Source organism: Orcinus orca, chromosome 5, assembly GCF_937001465.1.
Source record: "Orcinus orca chromosome 5, mOrcOrc1.1, whole genome shotgun sequence".
Lineage (NCBI taxonomy): Eukaryota > Metazoa > Chordata > Mammalia > Artiodactyla > Delphinidae > Orcinus > Orcinus orca.
This window is the reverse complement of record NC_064563.1, coordinates 59,673,726-59,695,458: the sequence shown is the minus strand read 5'-3', so window position 1 is coordinate 59,695,458 and position 21,733 is coordinate 59,673,726. Positions and strand designations below refer to the sequence as shown.

Genomic DNA, 21,733 nt, shown 5'->3' with positions numbered 1-21,733 from the left:
GAGCAGCAGAAGGAAGGACTTCACCTCTATTCACATAGGTGAAAAGAGCACAGGAACGCATAAGGCCCAAAGGCATGAGATAGCACAATATATTCTAGGTGTTACCTTGTAGTTGGCAGTCACTTGAATTTAATGTGCATTGGGAAGAGTGGGAGGGTGGAATTGGGGAGATGAGCCTGGAGAGATGGGTAGGGTCAAGATTACAAAAGTAACTGTGTGCCACACTTAGGAGTTTGGCCTTGATTATGAAGGCCAAAAGGATCATTGAAAGTACTCAGGAAAGGAGTGGTATGATCAGTTTTTTTGGTTTGTTTTTAAACATACTTTGTTTTTTAAAATTTATTTATTTATTTTTGGCTGTGTTGGGTCTTCGTTGTTGCACGTGGGCTTTCTCTAGTTGCGGCGAGCAGGGGCTACTCTTCTTTGCGGTGCGTGGGCTTCTCATTGCGGTGGCTTCTCTTGTTGCAGAGCACGGGCTCTAGGCACGCGGGCTTCAGTAGTTGTGACTCACAGGCTCTAGAGCGCAGGCTCAGTAGTTGTGGCGCACGGGCTTAGTTGCTCCGCGGCATGTGGGATCTTCCCGGACCAGGGATCGAACCCGTGTCTCCTTCATTGGCAGGTGGATTCTTAACCACTGCTCCACCAGGGAAGCCCAGCATGATCAGTTTTTGTTTTACAAGTAGTAGTCTGGCTATGGTGTAGCAAGCGTACTGGACTGGGGAACAGAGGAAAGGAACTTATGACAGCAGTAGTCCAGGCAGAGGATGATGGGGGACTAAATTCCACATTCTGGCACAAAAGGAAAGCTGATGACAGGGACCAGAGAGGGAGGATTGATAGGATTTGGCAAAATGGTGGAATGCCAGGGGCTGAGGTGGAAGTTAGGATGACCTTCAGGTATAGCAAAGTAAGGTGAGACATTTCTAAGGAAAAAGAAGTTTTAGGGAGGGGAAGAAGAAGAGTAGTTTGTTTTTTTTTTTTTGTTTTTTTTTGCCGTACGTGGGCCTCTCACTGCTGTGGCCTCTCCCGCTGCGGAGCGCAGGCTCAGCGGCCATGGCTCAAGGGCCCAGCCGCTCCGCGGCATGTGGGATCTTCCCGGACCAGGGTACAAACCCATGTCCCCTGCATCGGCAGGCGGACTCTCAACCACTGCGCCACCAGGGAAGCCCAGAAGAGTAGTTTTGAACTACTGTCGTGTAATGCTGTAACTAGAAATAAAAAGTTATAGCTGAGTTCAGCATGTATTTACAGCAGAGCATTTAAGTATGGACCTTCTTTAGGGTAAACATTAGCAATAAGTGCCAAAACTGTGCTAATGGCCGCTTTAGGGTTGTTTTCTTGCTATTTGAGAACATTCTAAGCACATACGTAATAACTTGAGATGGCAGTGAGCACCTGACCTCACAAAAAAAATTGGGGATATAGGCAACATTCCAGCCAAAAACTGACATCGTTCTACCTGCAACTCTTAGGATATTCTTTGACATAAGTTTGGACTCTACCATCTAATTAAACAGCGTTAAGTGTAATTCATGATTATTTAAATTGTACTTAGGAGTTGGAGTACAGAAATCATAGACTCTGCTACAATTTAGAAGGCTTATGAAGATCAAAATAACTTGCTAATAAAGTGTCTTAATGTTTCACGCACTACTGATGCCACTTTCTAATGCCCTGAGATGAAACAAGAACAATGATGCAGTCTTTTATTTTCTGTCAATAAACAGGAGCTCGCTCTGCCTTAACTTTATCCTTGACCATATTCTAACTGTTCAGTAGGACTGGGAGAACGCCGTGGTGACGGCCATGGTCCCTGAATGAATCCTTATTGTCTATGTAACTGTTTTCACACCTGCTAATTCAGATAGTAAAGTAATAAAAGTATATGTGTGTGCATGGTATAGGCCCTCTGTAAGTGATATCATCTATCTTGAAGTCTTTTTAAATCCCTAAGCCACTAGGCTGTTTAGCTTTATTTTTCTATTTATGATCTACTGCAGAATTTATTTGGGGAGGGATATGAAATTGAGAACAGGAGTCTCCAACCTCACTGCTCATGGATTTCACTGCTGTATCTCTCACCCTTTCTCCCCATCCTTCCCAGTCTTTTTTCTCAGCTTCCTATCCTGGTGATCTGGAGTCTACTCACGCTCAAGTAGTTGTGGGTTTCCTGACAGGGACAATGCAAAATGGTGCATTTTTTATTTGTATGTTTCTTAGCCTTCCTTGTGAGCTCAGGTTAAGTTGCAGACTGTACATGCGTTTAATAATGATCTTGTCTGTGGGCGAAATCAAGAAGTCAAAATTCAAGTCTTAAAGGTAACATCTTTTTACTTCTCACTATGGGTATTTACAGGAATGGTTAGGTGTCCCAAAGAGGTAAGGAAGGAGCACCCCTAAGGAAAATCAACCTTGGTGTACTTTGGCTCTCTATTAACCACTTAAAGTTTCTCCTAGCCACATGCTATTTGTGAGCCCACAGTATTTTATTATAGACTGTTCGTAAGTGCCACAAGGAGCCTGAGAGTGGGAGCACAAAATGGAAAAAGACGTGGACTAATTAAGCACTAAACAGCTAGGATAGACAGGCTAGATAACACATTATATGGATTAAATTAGTTTAACCAAGACCAGATAAGCCCATGTTCGTTTACTTTATTTAGTATGAAACTTTCTTAACATTCTGTACAGATGTAGAATTGAATTATTTAAAATACATTAATGACAGTTACTATTTAATGATAAGCTCTGCAGAGGATGATAATGTTGGTAAAGAAAATAACCACCCTTGGGCCTATCAGTTTACTAGAATTTTACTTTTGAATTAGGACTTGACTTCAGTTAAAAAAAAAATCAAGGCCAGCGTAAAGAGATTTTTGTTATGTGAATGTTTTGGTTTATGTATTTCAAATTAAAATTAAAGAATTGTTGGACAATCAAATTGGATTTTCACTTGCCAACTCTTCATTTTCTAAAGCTTTCATTTAGATGGGTTATTACTAAGTAGCAAAGAATTAGTAACATTTTTTTTTAACACTTAATCATACATACAATGAAATTTAAGCATACAAATTATTCTTTATTAAATTTCAGTTTTCATTCCTTATATTAGTTTGCTTTTAATTTCCTAGGTAGTTTTTAAAAATAACCTGCAAAGTATTGAATTTATAAGGTGTGTGATGATTTATATGTAGAAATTTAAATATACTACAGAAATATTAAATGTCAGTATACCTTGGGCTGAATTATCTTGAGTGAAGCAGTTGAGTCACATGGTCTACAAAGGCCTTTTTCCAGTTTTAAAGTTTGATACTATATTTGTTGAGGAAAATTATGTGCCACCATTATGTAATTAAGGTGAAAAGGAAAATACATAAAGGTTAACTTGTTTGGATTTTGATACTTATTTTGTTTAAAAACATATTTAACCTTAGCTAACAGTCTGGGATTTCAGATGGGTAGAATGTGATTTTGAAAGACTGTAGAGGTCTTTCATTTGTGTCACATAACATGTTGCCACTTGGAGAATAAATTGTTATACCTTTTCTTTTGCTTTCAGGATTTTCTCATTCAGCGTTCACCTTTGGTATAGAAAGCCATATCAGTCAGTCTAACATAAATGGTGCCCTCGTCCCGCCTGCTGCATTGATTTCTATCATCCAGAAAGGTCTCCAGTATGTAGAGGCAGAAGTTAGTATTAATGAGGTAAGGAAGACTTAGCTCAAATACTGATTCTTACTCCTAAATGTTTCCTTCAGTATCTGGTATCTTGCTTACTCATTCATTATCTGACTTCAGCTTCACCAGGTAAACAAGATTGAAGGGCATTATTCCTAATGTGGTGGTCAGGTCATACAGCCAAGGCATGTTGGCTCCCAACTGTAAGAGCCATTATCTTACTTCTCTTTACATGGTTTTTATAAGTATACAGTAAGAAATAATTTTCTTTAAAATAAGAAAATTGTGCTGTGGCATACTGAGAGCATAATTGATTGAGAAGTTAGAAATTCTCAGGTTATTTGGTTATAACTGATTTTGGAAGGAAGTTTATAATTAAAGACAACTCTTGCTACTGTTACCTAGGTCTGTATGGTATAGGCAGTTTAACTCATGTGTCAGCCAGCTATGACCCATGAGCCAAATCCTGTCTTGCTCGTTTCTGTAAAGTTTGCCTGGGACGCAGCCATGCTCCTTCATTTTCATAGGACCTGGCTGCTTTTGTGCCACAGTGGCAGCATTGAGCGGCTGTGACAGAGACCTTATGGTCTGCAAAGCCCAGGATATTTACTCTCTAGTCTTATACAGAAAGAGTTTGCAAACCCTGGTGTAGCTGAAAATCTTCACATGTGGTCAGGATTTATGACAAATGGAGCTTTTTTGCCTTATTTTCATTTCAGAGATTAACATATCCCCCTTTCCTTTTGCAGGTATTTTAAAAACTGAAGCATCCATGGTTTCTACGTCACTATTTATTACTATAATTATATAGTCTGTTAAATTGATTATTTTTTCGTTTCCTCATGTCTATAACTGAAAAATCCACTAATACTAAATTAAAAGTGTCCTCATTGTCTTTTAGCACTTTCTCTCCCAACGGTATCCTTTACTGCAGAGGATGATAAACAGTTTGTACCAGTGGCCAGAGATGAAGTCTCATTTTTTCTGAAAATTTTTTTTGTAGGTTTAATATAGTACTCCACAATGTAGCTGTATTGGTTTTAATATTTTTAAGTTACTTATAAGTTTAAATACTTTCTCCTACTCCTCAAGTACTCCATTACAATTGGCAGTTCAGAAAGATGTGCTGTGTTTTGTAACTTGGAGCACCCCATCACACTGCTGTAGATTATCAATAGTGCATGTTCACTAGCTTAAGTGAGCCCGGCTTCACATGTGCCTATTCCTATCTAATATGCACTCTTTCTATTTCTGACTTGCTCTGTATCTGTGTCTCTTCTTGTGCTTGCTGAAGAACTCATTTTGAACTTCCGAATATCAGTGAGAGGAGGTTTGGAAAATTATAGCAACTTGATAAAATTAAAGAGCATTAGCCTGTGAGTTATGGCGGTACTTCTCAAATGTTAGTGTGCCTAAGACTCCCCCAGAGAGCTTGTTAAAACAGGGATTCCCGAGCCCTTCAGAGATTTTGATTCTGTAGGTTTGAATCTACATTTATAACAAGTTACCAGGCGATGGTGGGAGTGTTGGTCTTTTGATTGTGCTTTCAATAGCACCAGTTAACAGATTCCAGCTGCCATTGACTAGCTGTGGAACTGCAAGTCTTTAACCTTGTGGTGCTCATATTTCAACATTAGTAAAATGAGATGCTTGTATAACATAATATCTGATGTATATTTCTGTTTTAATATTTTAATCAAATCACAAGAAACTTTTGAGTTCAACAAAACTATTTTAAAAGTTTTTAGTTGTAAAGAAGTATTGAATATTTACTAAAATGTGGCACCAAATCTCTCATCATTGTATGAACTATTCCGTATTGCTTTTGACTAACAGAACTTTGGAATACAATTAATAAGCCTTTTTTATCATACAGACCTACTTTTTTTATTCCTTTGAAAATTTCAGCTTTAGTCTGTGCAGCATTTAACAATATGAACTCTGTGAGGAGGATTTAAGCAGCTGTTTGTGGTGCATCTTGTAGGTTCCTTCTTCCCTCCTGATTCCTTTCCTTCTTACATGCATTCAGGAAATTATCTGAAAGTATTTTTTCTTGGAATGAAGATTTCCATTTCTGCTGTTGACTTCTATGAATACAAATTACTCTAAATGTGTTACCTTTGATTTTTCTTCTCACAATTTTTCAAATCCAGGATGGTACCTTGTTTGATGGTCGACCAATAGAGTCTCTGTCACTGATAGATGCCGTAATGCCTGATGTAGTACAAACAAGACAACAAGCTTACAGAGATAAACTTGCACAGCAACAAGCAGCAGCTGCTGCAGCTGCCGCAGCTGCAACAAACCAACAAGGATCTGCAAAAAATGGAGAAAACACGGCAAATGGGGAGGAGAATGGAGCACATACTATAGCAAGTGAGCTGAGAGAAGAATTTTTTTAAGTTCCTTTGCAGAAAAGATACTTGCTTTATGGGGGTGCCTCATTTTAGCTGAAATAACATTATCTATTTCATTTTTGCAACTTGTTCCCCTAACTTGTATCACACAATTCAGATTTTTAAATGCCTAAAGCTCCATAAAGCTAGATTTACTTTCATGGATTTTATTTTCTTTTTTAAATATTTAGAAACAACTTTACTATTGTTAAGTGAATTTCATATCTGCATTTCATTTCTAAATATAATCTGTAACACTAGTCATTAACAAAAACAGTGAAGCTTTGACATGGAGATATAAAGGCAACCGTGATGTTATATGAATGATACCAGCAGCCCCTACTGGCAGAAACTCAGAGCAGTGCTGGCATGGATTATACTTAATTCAAAACATTTTCTCATTTTAGCTATGTTTGGGTCTAACCTCCTTTCACAGTCTTCCTCTATTCCTGCTCCCTGCGAACCCCATCTCTGAACACAAACTTAGATGCACATCTCTTTTTGAAAAAAGTATGTTCATACTTAACTAAAGATAGGAATTTGTTTTTCAAGTGATAAATACTGTGTAGTCATTTTCACCATTACCTGACATAGTGGAAGAAAAAAAGTTACACTGTATTATGAAGGAGGTATTTGCTAGTTAAGAATTCTTTTTTTTCTCCAGGATGTTGTAATATTACCTAACTGGAATTTTCCATTTATTTCTCATGATGCAGATAATCATACTGATATGATGGAAGTGGATGGGGATGTTGAAATCCCTCCTAATAAAGCAGTTGTGTTACGGGGCCATGAGTCTGAAGTTTTCATCTGTGCCTGGAACCCCGTTAGTGATCTGTTGGCATCAGGGTACGTTTCTCAAAGTGAAACTAAAATGGATTTCTAAAAGTATCTGACTGAAATATTGCATATTTTATAAATACATTACGTACATTTTCAGGTTTTTTTGTTGCTTATTTGTGGTCCTTTTGCCTCTGTAAACCTTTATTTCTTCATAAAGTAATCTTACAAGTTTTAATCTTAAAAGTTACTACCTCAGGAGTGTTTGCCACCCCCTCCCCAAAATGGAGACTGAGAAAAACACTGGAAATGGAAATCCATCCCTGATAATCTAGTTTTTATTTGCCTTATTAATATAGAATGTAAATCTGTTGCCTTGATTCTGGAATACTTGAGAATATCATGAGGATTTAAAATATGTTGAGGATTTAAAATATGTTGCATACTTTATAGGTCTGGAGACTCAACAGCAAGAATATGGAATCTTAGTGAAAATAGCACTAGTGGCTCCACACAGTTAGTACTTAGACATTGTATACGAGAAGGAGGGCAAGATGTCCCAAGCAACAAGGATGTGACGTCTCTAGATTGGAATGTGAGTATCACTGTACTGTCCATGATGGATGTAGTTACTAATATACTTAACCTCTCTGAGCCTCAGACTAATCACAGGGTATGTCAGTTTGTTCAGATATTTTTGGATTTCACCAATAAGAACAACAGACTAGAAGTTCCCACCCCCAAATGTGTTAAAAACAAAGACTGGCCTTGAGCACTCAGACCAAGGTTCATCTTCCAGCTCCTCAGTTTATTTAGCTGTAGAACCTTTGTATAACTGGTGGTCGGTCACTCTGTACTGCATTTTCATCACACGTAAAGTAGAAGTGTAATGGTCCTATGTAAATGAAGTAATAGGTGAAAACCAATAACAGGCACATATACTGAGTTCTTAACTACTGAGTCCTTTGTTGGGGGTATAAGAGAAATCTATGTAATAAAAACATTCTTGTTTTCTCATTTTGCTGTGAACTGATGAAAACTTCATCACCAGCTGCCTTTTAGGAACCATTTGTCTAGATTACAAGCTTTATCCTAGCTGTAGGAATCTTATAATTCTCTGATTCAACATCTTTGACTACTCTGACTTACCAGGAAGTTTGATTTCATTATTGATAAAGCTACACCCTTTCAGTTTCAAATACATGATTAACAGCTTTGTTTGTTTCCATTCCCTTGATTACTTTGTGGAAATTAGCATTTTTAAAGTTTCTATACCTTTTCCTTTATTCCATGTTGCCTTTTTTCTTCCTTATAACTTTGCATCCATTTTTTAACAACCCCCCACTGCACCACCTACCCCCCCCCGCCCCCGCCGCCAATTCTAAGAAGACTCTTAGACTGTATCAGTGTTACCAAGAATTTTAGGGGTCAGCTGTGCTTTCCTTAGCAAGTGGACACCCTTCTCTGGCCTCTGTTTAACAACTTTTTGTGGGGCTTTCCAAAGAATCTTCCAAATCTCATTCCAGGAAATGAGATCTGTCTTTAAAAATGATTACACTAGCTAAAGTTCTCAGTTTCTATGAAGTTTTTCCAGATTTCATAGGTAAGGTTTTTTAGTGTTCTTAGTTCTAAATTTCCAGCAATGTATTTATCCTTCCCCTCCTATAAGGTTGAGAATTCTAAAAATGAAAAGAGGTTTAGCACATTTCAGTATTATTTGATTGTAGGGTCAGAACTAAGAATTATCTTCTTAATATGGGACCTTACTGTATCGTAGGTCAAAGGCGTTACAGCCTTCTTAAGCTGTTTGGCTCAGAGACCGTGTTAATTTAATGAAATTTATACTTTTACACTGAAAAGGATGGTTAACAAATGGTTTGTTGAGCTTGGTGGTTCTGAACTGCAAGTTAAAGTTTTTAAAAGTGTGAACTTTTCAAAGATTTATTATTCACTATGAACTTAAATCTTCTGCTAAAAGGGGAAAATGTTACTATTGATTAATGGCTCATTTCCATGATTAAAGCAAAAGCCTGTGAGGTATCTGATCTTCAAAGTATTCTTTTCCTACCTTAGCGGTCCGTGATGTAAAACATTTGGGGACCATTAGTTTAAAGGAAACTTTCCATTGTGCAGAGTCTGGAAATAAGCTTTTGCTGTTGGCTTCGACATTGCTCCCTCTTCCTGAGATAGAACTAGAGGGGATATCCAAATCCTAGCAAAACTGAGTCTACAACCCCTAGAACCAGCATTTGTTTGTCACTTACTTGTACAGCTAGATGGCTTGAGAGGTCTGGAAAAGGTGATCTTGTTTTCAGTGCCCTGCCAAAAAGCATCAAAAAGTACTGAGTAAGGCAGGAGTTCATTCTGTCTCTCCAGTAGTGTTTAATCATCCCAGCAGTAGTCTGTGTAACGTACTCTGTAACTTGCATTTCCATAGAATAAGTTAGGTCTTATCAAGTCCTTCTGTTGTACCATTATTCAAGGCACAGTAGAGGAATATAAGGTTAGAGAAAATGGTATGGATTTCTTCTCATAGTAGAGTAGTTCCTGACAGTTGGTACTCACTTCATTAACTGTAAAGTCAGCCTACACTCTTCTGGCTGTTTTTCTTGTGTTGCTATTTTTATTGGTAAGGATTTCATATTGGGAAAGAATTAACAAAGGAAAGAAACATTTAGTGATACTTAAGAATCTGACCATCTGAAACAACAATATTGTTTGGAACACACACACACACACACACACACACACAGTTTAGACAGTAAACGATTTAGAGGGAGGATCATATAAAAACTTCTAATCGTAATGAAATATTGTGGAAGATTTTGCTTTTTACTTTTATAAAATCATCATAAGATTATGATTTTGATGTCCTTCCCAATCCACCTCCCCACCCCCATCTTTAGTCATGGTGCATTTATGAGAATGCAGTAGAGCTTAGCATACATAAGAGTGATGTTGATTCTGCTCCAGAGCAGTTCCTGCCATTCTTGAGATTTGGGTATGAGACTTGCACACTGACTGAATGCTGCCAAAATACTGGCTTCACAGCAATGAAGGGTGTTTTGTAGGCCTTTTATGGCACTTCCAAATAGACAAAGCTGAAGATTTTGAAGCAGAGAATGTCACAGATCTGCTGTACTTAGGATTTAAACATAATATATTTTAATAAAAATTAAACACCCTTTCTGGATTATATAATTGAAAGAAATGTGTTTCTCTGACAGAGTGAAGGTACACTTCTAGCAACTGGTTCCTACGATGGGTTTGCCAGAATATGGACTAAAGATGGTAAATGAAGCTTTTTTTTTTTTATCTTTCATTTGTTGTTATTGTTGATCTAAGTTATAAAGCTTAAAGTAATTTTAATGTTTTTCCTTTTGAATATTAGGTAACCTTGCTAGCACCTTGGGGCAGCATAAAGGCCCTATATTTGCATTAAAATGGAATAAGAAAGGAAATTTCATCCTAAGTGCTGGAGTAGACAAGGTAAAAAGAATATTTAACTTCTGTAAAGGTTAATTTGTTAAAGAGTATAATTGAAAATAATGTTTTTCTCTACTAATCACATAAATAAGAAAACATTCATATTTGGTAAATTCATATATAAATTCATGATAGGAATAGTAATGCTTTCTTAGATTTTCTGTCAACTCATTCCTGAGTCTGCTCATTCAGATGCCTTTTATTCTTTATCTGTGTGACCACTCCTCATTTTTTGGGAATTTGAGCCATAATGAATGTCATACATCCTATACTTTTTGCCTCCCTTCTACAGTTTCTAGTTAATCTCATCAGTGAGTATAGCTCTGGAGAGATTTCATGGGAAATCGTAGAGCCAGTCTGTTAGCTGAACTCCTAATGTTTAATTGAAAATGTAAGAAATGCCGGATCTTTCCAGCTCTTTTCACCTAACAAGACTGGTAAATATGGATAGGTTGAAATCATGGCCTTCTTTCTCCTTCATTTTCTTAAGTTACTGCCTTTACCACACCTCCCAAAATGAATACAGATTTAAGATTATTCTAATACAGGAAAGTACACACTCAAAGTTAACTGTATATTGCCAAAAAGGGAAGTAGAAAAAAAAAGGAAGAAAAATGAAGGAGGCCAGGAATGGGAGGGAAGCACCCTATTAATAGTTATTGCCAGTCTGCAATATTTTATGACCCCAAAGTTATGAAATTAGTGATGGGAGGGTATTAAAGGAATTGTAAATATATCTGTTCACATTTATATGTCATACTTTGATGTAACGTAAAAGACATTGTTTTACTTATTGTCAGAATTCAAGCTGCCTTTATAGGTAAATGTGAGTGTTAAAAATCTTAATATTGGGAATTAACTGATTAACTTTATTAACCAAAAATTTGCCTCCTTATAGCTTAGCAGCTATAAAAATCTTACATTAAATACACTATTGCAGTGGAGTTTCTTAAGCAATCTAATATAATGTCTGGTACTTTCTAGACAACAGTAATTGTTATTTGAAGTAAGTTGACTGATAAAAAGTCACCAGGGAAAAATTAAACAGCTTAATAGTCATCCCTCTCCTCCCCTTCCCCCGAAGTGGAATATAGCCTCGTTGTACTAAAGGTAAATGTTAAAAAATTAAACTAAATGCACTGTGACATTTCATGTTGCTTTAATATAATTAGGCATCTAATTTATGCATCTATGATAAACTCTTTCTAGCTTCTTAGCAGTATATTTTTCTTTTCTATCTCAGACTACAATTATTTGGGATGCACATACTGGTGAAGCCAAACAACAGTTTCCTTTTCATTCAGGTAAATCTTCACAATTTACATGAGAATTAGAACTTTCTTCTATTTTTCTAATTAAACTTATAATAGCGTATAATTCATCTAAAATCTTGAAATATCCAGTATCAGTCTTGTTACTAGTCCGTCGAGTTGATGTTCTTTGACTTTCAGATAGTTAATTGTCAGAGGATCTTCAAACGTTTTCTGTGAAATGTACCATAAAAAAAGCATTTGCAGCCTGGTGCAATTAGAGTTGGTAATATTTAATGGTAAGAACATAGATTTTTGAGTCAGGAGGTCAAGGTGTGAATGTCGATTCCACCCCACTTGACAAGCTTTAAGATTGAGCAAGTCATTGAACCTTCCTGAGCCTTACTTTCTCTATCTGAAAATGAGGGATAAAAACAATACCATTTGTTAAGAGCATAAGACATATATATGAAAATACTGCATAAACTCCTACAAGTTTAGATATTGTCTTTTTTCATTTTGGATTTATGTATCTAAATCAGTCCACCTGCTTACCTAAAATAAAAATTATTAGGCTTTCCTGGTAGTGTTGGAACTTTGGTGCTTTAGATGTTTTTCTCTTTTAAGAAATTGATACTTAAACCAGATAAATATGAGCCCCAGAATAGTGTGCTTCTTTCTCCATGATATACGGCCATGCAACAGGGCATACATCCTGATGTGTAGAGACACCGGGATTTGAGTACCTACACTCTTGTGCAGCCTAGAACTTTTGTGCCTACTTTCAGGGAGGTTCCTGAGGACAGGAACTGATGTTGAACTGGACCAAGATGCCTAATAACTATTAGAACAGTAGTTTTAGTACTGCCTGATTTAATTGCATTTTGCAAGATTTTGTTGTGGTTGGGTAGAGTTTTGCATCGGAGCCTGACTTAAGTAACTCTGGTTATTTTCAAATCTTTGGTAACATACTTTTTACAAACAGCCAATGACACAGTGTTACCATTAAAATTGAAATATACAGCTTCTGGCGTTTTGCTTTTTTGTATTTCTCTATTTAGTGTGATTAAGCAAGCCAAATAAGGTACAAAAATGATTTTTCAGTAGTATCTGAGTAACATAATTTTGCAAGTATTATGTTAAACATTTCAGCTTGATTAACACTTACCACATTAATAAGCATTTACACGTCAGTTTTTGTTTACCTGTTTTAATCCCGTTTTGCCTTTGCTTCTAGTCCTCACCCAGACGGAATTCTCTTAGCCCTCTGGCTGTTCTGCCTAAAGTTTCTCCTACATCCTAGGAGTGATGGAAAATTGAAATAAGTGTGTGTGTGTGGCACTGTTGCTAGCTGCTATATAATGTGTACCACCTTTGTCTTGGAGATGATGCTCTTTATATACACGATCCCGTTTAGTCTTGGCTACAGCCCAATGAGGTAGATGGTGTTGAAGTCATTTTACAAACAAATAACCTTTTTACCCATGGTATTCTTTCCTGTCATGCTTTTTTGGTTTTTTAAACGGCTTTATTGAGGTATAATTGGTGTAAAATCATCTATACATATTTACATTGCACAGTGTAATATATTTTGACATGTATACACACACACACACACACACACACACCACTGAAACCATCACCACACTCAAGACAGTACATCTGTTAGCTTCAGAAGTTTCCTCCTACCCCCTTGAAATCATTCCCTTCCCCTTCCCCAGGTAGCCACTGATAGTCTTTCTGTCACCAGAAACTAGTCTACATTATATAAATAGAATCGCACAGTATGTATTCTTTTTGTGTCTGGTTTCTTTCACTCTGCATAATTATTTTGCATTTCTTTTGATTTACGAGTAGTATTCTGTTATGTTGATATACCAGTTTGTTTATCCAATTACCTGTTGAAGCAAATTTGAGTTGTTTCCAGGTTTTAGCTATTACAAATAAAACTGCTATCAACATTCCTGTGCTTATCTTTTTATGAACTTGTGTTTTCATTTCTCTGTGTAAAGACCTAGGAAAGTTATGGCTAGATATATGGTAGGTCTGTGTTTAACTTGTTAATGCCCAACTGTTTTCCAAAGTTTATGTTTTCCAAACTGGTTTACATTCTCAACAGCAGAGGGTATTCCAGTCCCTCCATTTCCTTGCCAGCACTTGGTATGTGGTCAGTCTTTTTCATTGTAGCCACCCTAATGAGCGTGTAGTCGTATCTCACTGTGGTTTTCATTTTCATTTCCTAATGACTAATGATGTTGAGCATCTTGTCATGGTTTAATTTACCATCTGTATGTCTCCTTTGGTGAAGTATCTGTTCAAATCTTTGGATTTTTAATTTAACTTTGTTGTTTTCTTATTGAGTCTTGTGAACTCTTTATATATTCTGGATACAAGTCTGATCAAGTATTTACAAATATTGTCTCATAGTCTGTGGATTGTCTCTGCATTGTTTTGGCAGTGTGCCTCAAAGATCAGATATTATTAATGTTGATGAAGTCCTTAATTTATTCATTTGTTCTTTTATGTATCGTGCTTTCAGTATCAATCTAACATGCTCTTTTTCTTTTTGCTTAATGTAGAAGTTGGGGTCACTGATTTGAGACCTTTCTGCTTTTCTAATGGGGATATTCAGTGCTATAAATTACTTCTAACTACTACTTAGTGACATCTCACAATTTTTCAAATGTGTTTCATTCAGTTCAAAATACTTTCTGGAGTAATTTTGATTCCTTCTTTGACCCATGGGTTATTTAGAAGTGTGTTAATTTCTGAGTATTTGGAAAAATTTTAAAGATCTTTGTAATATTGCTTTCTAATTTAATTCCATTGTTCTCATAAATGTCATTTAGGTCAAGTTGTTTGATAATGTTCAAATCTTTTATGGCCTTTAGTGATTATTCTGTGTACTTAGACCATCTGTTACTGAGAGAAGGGTATAGAAATCATCAACAATAATTGGAAAATACAGTAATTTCTGTTTTCTTTGAAGCTCTGTCAATTTTTGCTTTATGTGTTTTGAAACAATGTTATTTGGAGGATGAACGTTTAGGAATGTTGCAACCTTATGTTGAATTGACCCTTTTATCGTTTTGTTAGCGGCCCTGTTTTTTTTTTCCATTTTATTTTTTGTGCTCTGAAATCTACTTTGTCTCATATTAATGTAACCCTTCCAGTTTTCTTTTGGTTAGTGTTGGCATGGTATATATTTCTCCATGCTTTTACTTTTAATCTATTAATTTTGTTATATTTGGTGTATATTTTATGTAGGCATCATATATTGCTTGTTCATTCAGTATCAGCGTCTGCCTTTTAATGGCAATATTTAGGCTATTTACATTTAATGTGATTATTGATAACGATTGCATTTAAATTAATCATATTTCTATTTATCTCATCTTCTTTTGCTATTTTTCCGCTTCCATTTGGATTAATCGAATATTTGTGTGATTACATTTTTCCTCCTTTGGTGGGTTATTAATTGTAAATCTTTTATGATAATGGTTGCCTTGGGATTTATAGTACACATCTTTAACTTACCACCATCTATCTTCAAGTGATATTTTAAAGGGGTTAAATAATAAAATTTTTTACCCATAGTTACCATTTCCAACTCTTCATTCCTTTGCACAGATACATAGTTTCATCTGGTATCATTTATTTCCTGCTTGAACTGCTTTAACATTCCTTATAGTGTAAATCTTATGTTGATGAATTCTTTTGTAGGTATTAAGAAGTCTTCATTACTGAAAGATATTTTTGTTGGGTATAGAATTCTGGGGTTGACAGGGTTTTTTTCTTTCAGTACTTTAAAGAAAAGGTTGCTCTGTCCTCTTATTTACACTGTTTCAATTTGAACTTTCTACCATTTTCATCCTTATTATTCTTGTCTTGTTTTCTCTGGCTGCTTTTAAGATTTTTCTCCTTATAACTGATTTTGTGCAATTTGCATATGTTGTGCCTTGGTTTAGTTTTCTTTATGTTTTTTGTCCTTGGAGCTTCTTGGATTTCTTCGTTCATAGTTTTCTTCAAATTAGAAATTTTTTTGACCATTATTCTTTAAAAAATATTCTACCTCCTCCCCACATTTATTTTTAACTTGAAATTCTGATTATGTTTATTAGTCTGCTTGATGTTCCGTAATACACTGATGCGCCGTTCATTTTTTTATCCAGTCTTTTTTTTTTTCATAATCTCTGCTGTTTTCAAGCTCACACATCTTTTCTTCTGCAGCATCTAATCTAGAGTTTATTCCATCCAGTACGTTTTTTATCTCACATGTTTCGGTTTTAATCTCTAGAAGTTTGATTGAGGTCTTTTTTACATCTTCCATGTTGCTACTTAACTATTTGAACAAACCATATATAGTTGCAAGTGCTTTAATGTCTAGGTCAGTTTTTATGATTTGATTTTTCTCTTCATTTTGGTCATATTTTCCTGCATCTTTGCATGCCTTGTTACTTTTGATTGGAAGTGAGGCATTTTGAATTTTATGTCGTTAGTTGCTGGATATTTCTGTATTCTTACAAGTATTTGTGAATTTATTCTGGGACATAGTTAAATTACTTGGAAATGGTTTGATCCTTTTGGGTCATGCTTGTAAGATTTGTTAAATGGCAGTGAAACAGTGCTCGGCGTACGGCTATTTATTTCCTGGTAATGAGGCAAGAACCTAGGTGTACTCTGACCAGTGTTCCATGAATCAAAAGGTTTTCTAGTCTGGTGGATTTAGACAGTGTTCCCAATCTTGAGTATCAGGCATTGTTTCTTCTAATTCTTTTGAGTGGTTCTTTCCCAGGTCTCAGCTAGTATCTTCAGGTACTTGTGCTGATTAGTACTCAGCTAACTGTGTGAATAGGGCCCACTTCAGGTCTTCAGAATTCTTTCTCCGTCTGCATAGTTCTGTCCCTTCTAGTTTTGGGAATTCTAGCTGCCTTCAGTTTTCCACATTTTGAGCTTTATCTCTTCTGCTCAGGAATTTCATTAATCTCTTCCTAGGGAGATTCCTCTTCCCTGTGCCAAGATCTGGACATTTTTCCAGATCATATGTTTGAGCAGTTATAGAGGCACACTGTTGGTGGATTTCCCTTCTCTCAGGAACCACGGTCCTTTATTGCCTGGTGCCCAGAGTTCTGAACTATTATTTCATATATTCTGTAATTTTTTTGGTTGTTTTGGGCAGGAGGTAAATTTGGTCCCTGTTACTCCATCTTGATCAGGAATGAAAGTCTACCATGCTTTTTAAATTACCATATTTTAATTCCTGTACTGTATTTTTGTCCATATACACTCTTACATAAAGCATAAATCATGATTATAGATGAGTTAACCACTTCATATTCATTAGGATGGCTATAAAACGTAACAGTGTTCACGATGGTCCGGAGAAATTAGAATCCTTGTACTTTGCTAGTAGGTATGTAAAATAGTACAGTCGTTGTGGAAAACAGTATGACAGTTCCTCAGAAAGTTAAATAGAGTTACCATATGACCCAGCAATTCTACTCCTAGGTAATTGAATTGAACGCAGGGACTTGAACGAATTCATGTCCGTCAATGTTCATAGCAGCATTTTTCACAGTAGCCAAAGGGTAGGAACAACCCACTGTCCATTAGCGGATGAGTGGAAAAACAGATTGGGTCTCTATATACAATAGATTATTATTCAGCCATAAAAAGGAATGAAGTTCTGATACATGCTACAACACCAGAGAATTTGTACATGTTATGCTAAGCGAAATAAACCAGACATAAAAGGACAAAGAGTATGATTCTACATGAGTAGAATCTAGAATCATTCTAGAGTATGATTCTAGATATTTCAAGAGTATGAAATGTCTAGAATAGGCAAATTCATAGAGACGAATGTAAAGATTCAAGGTTACAGAGGCTGGGAGGAGGGGGAAATGGAGAGTTACTGCTTAATGGTTACAGAGTTTCTGTTCGGGGTGATGAAGAACTTTTTTTTTTTTTTTTGCGGTGTGTGGGCCTCTCACTGTTGTGGCCTCTCCCGTTGCGGAGCACAGGCTCTGGACGCGCAGGCTCAGCGGCCATGGCTGACGGGCCCAGCCGCTCCGCGGCATGTGGGATCCTTCCGGACCGGGGCATGAACCCGTGTCCCCTGCATCGGCAGGCTGACTCCCAACCACTGCGCCACCAGGGAAGCCCGATGATGAAGAACTTTTGAAAATAGTGGTGATGACTGTACAACATTGTGAATGTAATTGATACAACTGAATTGTACAGTTAATTAAGTGACAAGTTTTATGTTATGTATGACCACAATATTTTAAAATTATTAATGTAATATACTAAAAACCATTGAATTGCACACTTTAAATGGATGAAATTTATGGTATATGAATTATATCTCAATGAAGCTTTTTTTAAAATAAAAATAAATGAATATTAAATGCCTTTTTTCCCTTCCCTCATAGGTTTGTTACCTTTCTAAATTGTGAAGGATGCATGGGTTAACCAAAAAATAAATCAGAATTGGAGGACACAAAAATTGAATCTTAGCTCCAGGAATTTTTTTTTTTTTTTTTTTTTTTTTGACTACACTGCATGGCTTGTGGGATCCTTGTTCCCCAGTCAGGGATCGAACCGTGCCCCTTGCAATGGGAGCACGGAGTCCTAACCACTGAACCGCCAGGGAATTCCAGCTCCAGGAATTTAAAAGATTTTGTAACCCTAGGCAAATTAACTTTTCTTAGCCTCTTTCATCATGTGTAAAATGAGACTAGTAATAGTAAACACACCTCTCACATATTACCTACATAAAAATACATTTTATGTTAAAGATGTGTTTTTATCCTAAAGAACTTGTATTACCTAGACTCATTTTTATTTATTTATTTATTTATTTATTTTTGGCGGTACGCAGGCCTCTCACTGTTGTGGCCTCTCTCGTTGCGGAGCACGGGCTCCGGACGCGCAGGCTCAGCGGCCATGGCTCACGGGCCCAGCCTCTCCACGGCATGTGGGATCTTCCCGGGCCGGGGCATGAACCCGTGTCCCCTGCATCGGCAGGCGGACTCTCAACCACTGCACCACGAGGGAAGCCCCCGCATGTGTCTTTTTGAATTATGGTTTTCTCTGGGTATCTGCCCAGTAGAGAGATTGCTGGGTCATATGGTAGTTCTATTTTTAGTTTTTTAAGGAACCTCCATACTGTTTTCCATAGTGGCAGTATCAGTTTACATTCCCACCAACAGTGCAAGAAGGCTCTCTTCTCCGCACCCTCTCCAGCATTTGTTGTTTGTAGATTTTTTGATGATGCCCATTCTGAATGGTGTGAGGTGATACCTCATTTTTAAATTTTAGGAATAAATATAAAGTAATGAGGTACGGGTTCTTAGATTATACCAGTCTGTTATTGTATCTTATGAGCCAGGCATATCACAGAAGTATTAATCACATAACTCATATGGCACCACTCCCCAGCTTCCTCCACTTATCTTTACCTGGTTATACAGTTTGTTTTTGTTTTGTTCTGAACCTATTGGTATATTTGTTTGAATGCTGTTTCAAATTTTCTCAGCCTTCTATTTAACATTTTGCAGATGACTCTACCAAATTAACACCCTGGTGGAACATGACAGATACTTGGCTTTCTTCATAGCATTTTATTATACTTTTTTTTAAAACTTATTTTTTGTTGGTTTTTGCGGTACGCGGGCCTCTCACTGTTGTGGCCTCTCCCGTTGCGGAGCACAGGCTCCAGACACGCAGGCTCAGCGGCCATGGCTCACGGGAAGGAGCCGAGAAAGGGAGCAGTTGCTGGTGAAGAAGGTCCAGGCTCAACCTGATCCAGGCAGGGCTCTGGAGTGTTTGTTGCACCTCAGGGTTTTCCTCATCTTGAGCCAAGGGTGCTTGGTTTTTGAATCTCACCTTCCCCCCCAGCTACCTACTGCCTACTCTAAATCCAGTGTTTTTGATATGCTTCTATTGCTTAACCCAGTTACTTGCTACATTACCTTAATCTGCATTGCTAATTATAGAGAGGCTTTGCACTTTGCACCAGGGGAAAATGAAAGGAAAGAATCTTTAATCATATCAGATCTAAAATAAGTATTAAATGCCAGCCAGCTTTTGGGCCTCTGAGGTTTTAAATTCAATGATGTAGATTTTAAGAGGTATTTGACAAGAATCACTTAGAAGAAAAATGTATTTGCAAATCATGCAATATTCCATTTATCAGTTGAGTAGACAGTGGAAATGATACTTATTCAGTGTAACGTTTGTCTAACTTGTAATTTACATAATATTTTCCATACACAAAATCTAACTTGATTTTCACAATATTCTTGGGTACTAAGCTTAAAGGTTTTATCCCCATTTTTAAATTATTTTTTATTTTTTTAATTTTTATAAATTTATTTATTTATTATTTATGGCTGTGTTGGGTCTTCGTTGCTGCCCACGGGCTTTTTTTTTCCTAGTTGTGGCGAGTGGTGGCTACTCTTTGATGTGGTGCGCGGGCTTCTCATTGCGGTGGCTTCTCTTGCGGAGCACAGGCTCTAGGCGCACGGGCTCAGTAGTTGTGGCTCACAGGCTCTAGAGCTCAGGCTCAGTAGTTGTGGCGCACGGGCTTAGTTGCTCCGTGGCATGTGGGATCTCCCCGGACGGGATCGAACCAGTGTCCCCTGCATTGGCAGGCAGATTCTTAACCACTGTGCCACCAGGGAAGTCCCCCCATTTTTTTCAGAAGAGAAAGATAGCATGAGAGGTGACTTGCTTAGGGCCCACTAGTTAGGGAGTAGCAAAACAAGGCTTCTTATCCATTGAACACTCACAGAATTTCAGAAACAAGAGGAAGTGTAGCATCACATTTAATTTTATCATTTTGCAAATGAGGAGCCAAGAATCCAGTGCTAGTAATTTACAGGGCAAGCTCTCAGGAACCCTCATCTCCTGGTGACCAGACCAGTATACTTTCTATTAGGCTGTGTCTCACATGGAGACAACCAAACTGAAATGTATTAATATTTGTAATATTTAAGTACCATAATTTTAAAAATTCTATTAATACCATAAAAAGTATAAAGTAAAATATTTTAAGTTCCTATTAATAGCATACTTAATGTCTAACCATGGTTTAAAACTAAAGCTCCTAGGTTTCAGTACATGTGGAATGAATGCAAACCTTGCCTGTTTTTCTTTTCAGCGCCAGCATTGGATGTTGACTGGCAGAGCAACAACACCTTTGCTTCTTGTAGTACAGATATGTGCATTCATGTCTGTAAGTTAGGACAAGACAGACCTATTAAAACATTCCAGGGACACACGGTGAGAAACCTTTTTTTTCCCTCCTTTAAAGTGATTATGATGAATAAGTAATGTTTCAGAGTGGTTTTGAAGTATGCATGTTTAATACCCAAAAAACAACCAAGTCTATGAAATGAAAATGTGAATGTTCACTGTTATTTTTAGAATGAAGTAAATGCTATCAAATGGGACCCAACTGGCAATCTCCTGGCATCCTGTTCTGATGACATGACTTTAAAGGTAATTCAGATAGTGGGGAGAAATGGGGTTGAGGAGTTACACACTGTGGCTGCTCTGGCTGTTTTAAGATTGTTTAGAATGTCTCTCTTATAGTTGGGAATTATGATACTGAGGTTTGTGCTATTATAAATTGTCTTCACTATTAGGGAGTCATATATTGGTACAATTAAAGGTTATTTGCACATGTAAGGATCTGATTCATAGGTAGCAAAGATCTTTGTAGGATTCATGGATTTGACTGAAATTCTGAGAATTGTGTTAATTGGATTTTGCTGTGGTGTGAGTATATATCACCCTTTCTGGGAAACTGATATATAGTAGATACATAGCTTAGTTGGTGAGTGAGTATAGCTGACATGTCAGTATTCACATCTCAATATGAATTTATATTTTTCTTGTTGCATAACTAAAAGCAAAAACTAACACCTAGCACCTACGCATATGACATACCAAAATTAAAGAAGAAGGGCAGTTTGAGACGCAGAACAACATAATACTAATCTTCAAAATTAATGAAGCTTGCACCCTGTGCTTCACCATGTTAACTGTATGAAAAGAATTTATCTTTGACTTTACAGTGCCAGTGACTGCAGACATGATGACTCTTATAGATAGGATAATCATGAAGGAAAACTG

The 21,733-nt window shown here is 36.9% G+C and overlaps 1 protein-coding gene across 1 annotated transcript in view; it reads left to right on the top strand.

Moving 5' to 3' along the window:
* Positions 1 to 21,733, top strand: part of TBL1XR1 (TBL1X/Y related 1) — a 188,049-nt gene that overhangs the window by 153,663 nt on the left and 12,653 nt on the right. Inside the window, exons 4-12 of the mRNA XM_004270526.3 lie at positions 3,560 to 3,705; positions 5,832 to 6,054; positions 6,791 to 6,923; positions 7,308 to 7,449; positions 10,082 to 10,145; positions 10,246 to 10,343; positions 11,584 to 11,644; positions 20,757 to 20,878; positions 21,023 to 21,097. Coding sequence (XP_004270574.1) covers positions 3,560 to 3,705; positions 5,832 to 6,054; positions 6,791 to 6,923; positions 7,308 to 7,449; positions 10,082 to 10,145; positions 10,246 to 10,343; positions 11,584 to 11,644; positions 20,757 to 20,878; positions 21,023 to 21,097 — 1,064 coding nt within the window. The remainder of the gene's footprint in view (positions 1 to 3,559; positions 3,706 to 5,831; positions 6,055 to 6,790; positions 6,924 to 7,307; positions 7,450 to 10,081; positions 10,146 to 10,245; positions 10,344 to 11,583; positions 11,645 to 20,756; positions 20,879 to 21,022; positions 21,098 to 21,733) is intronic.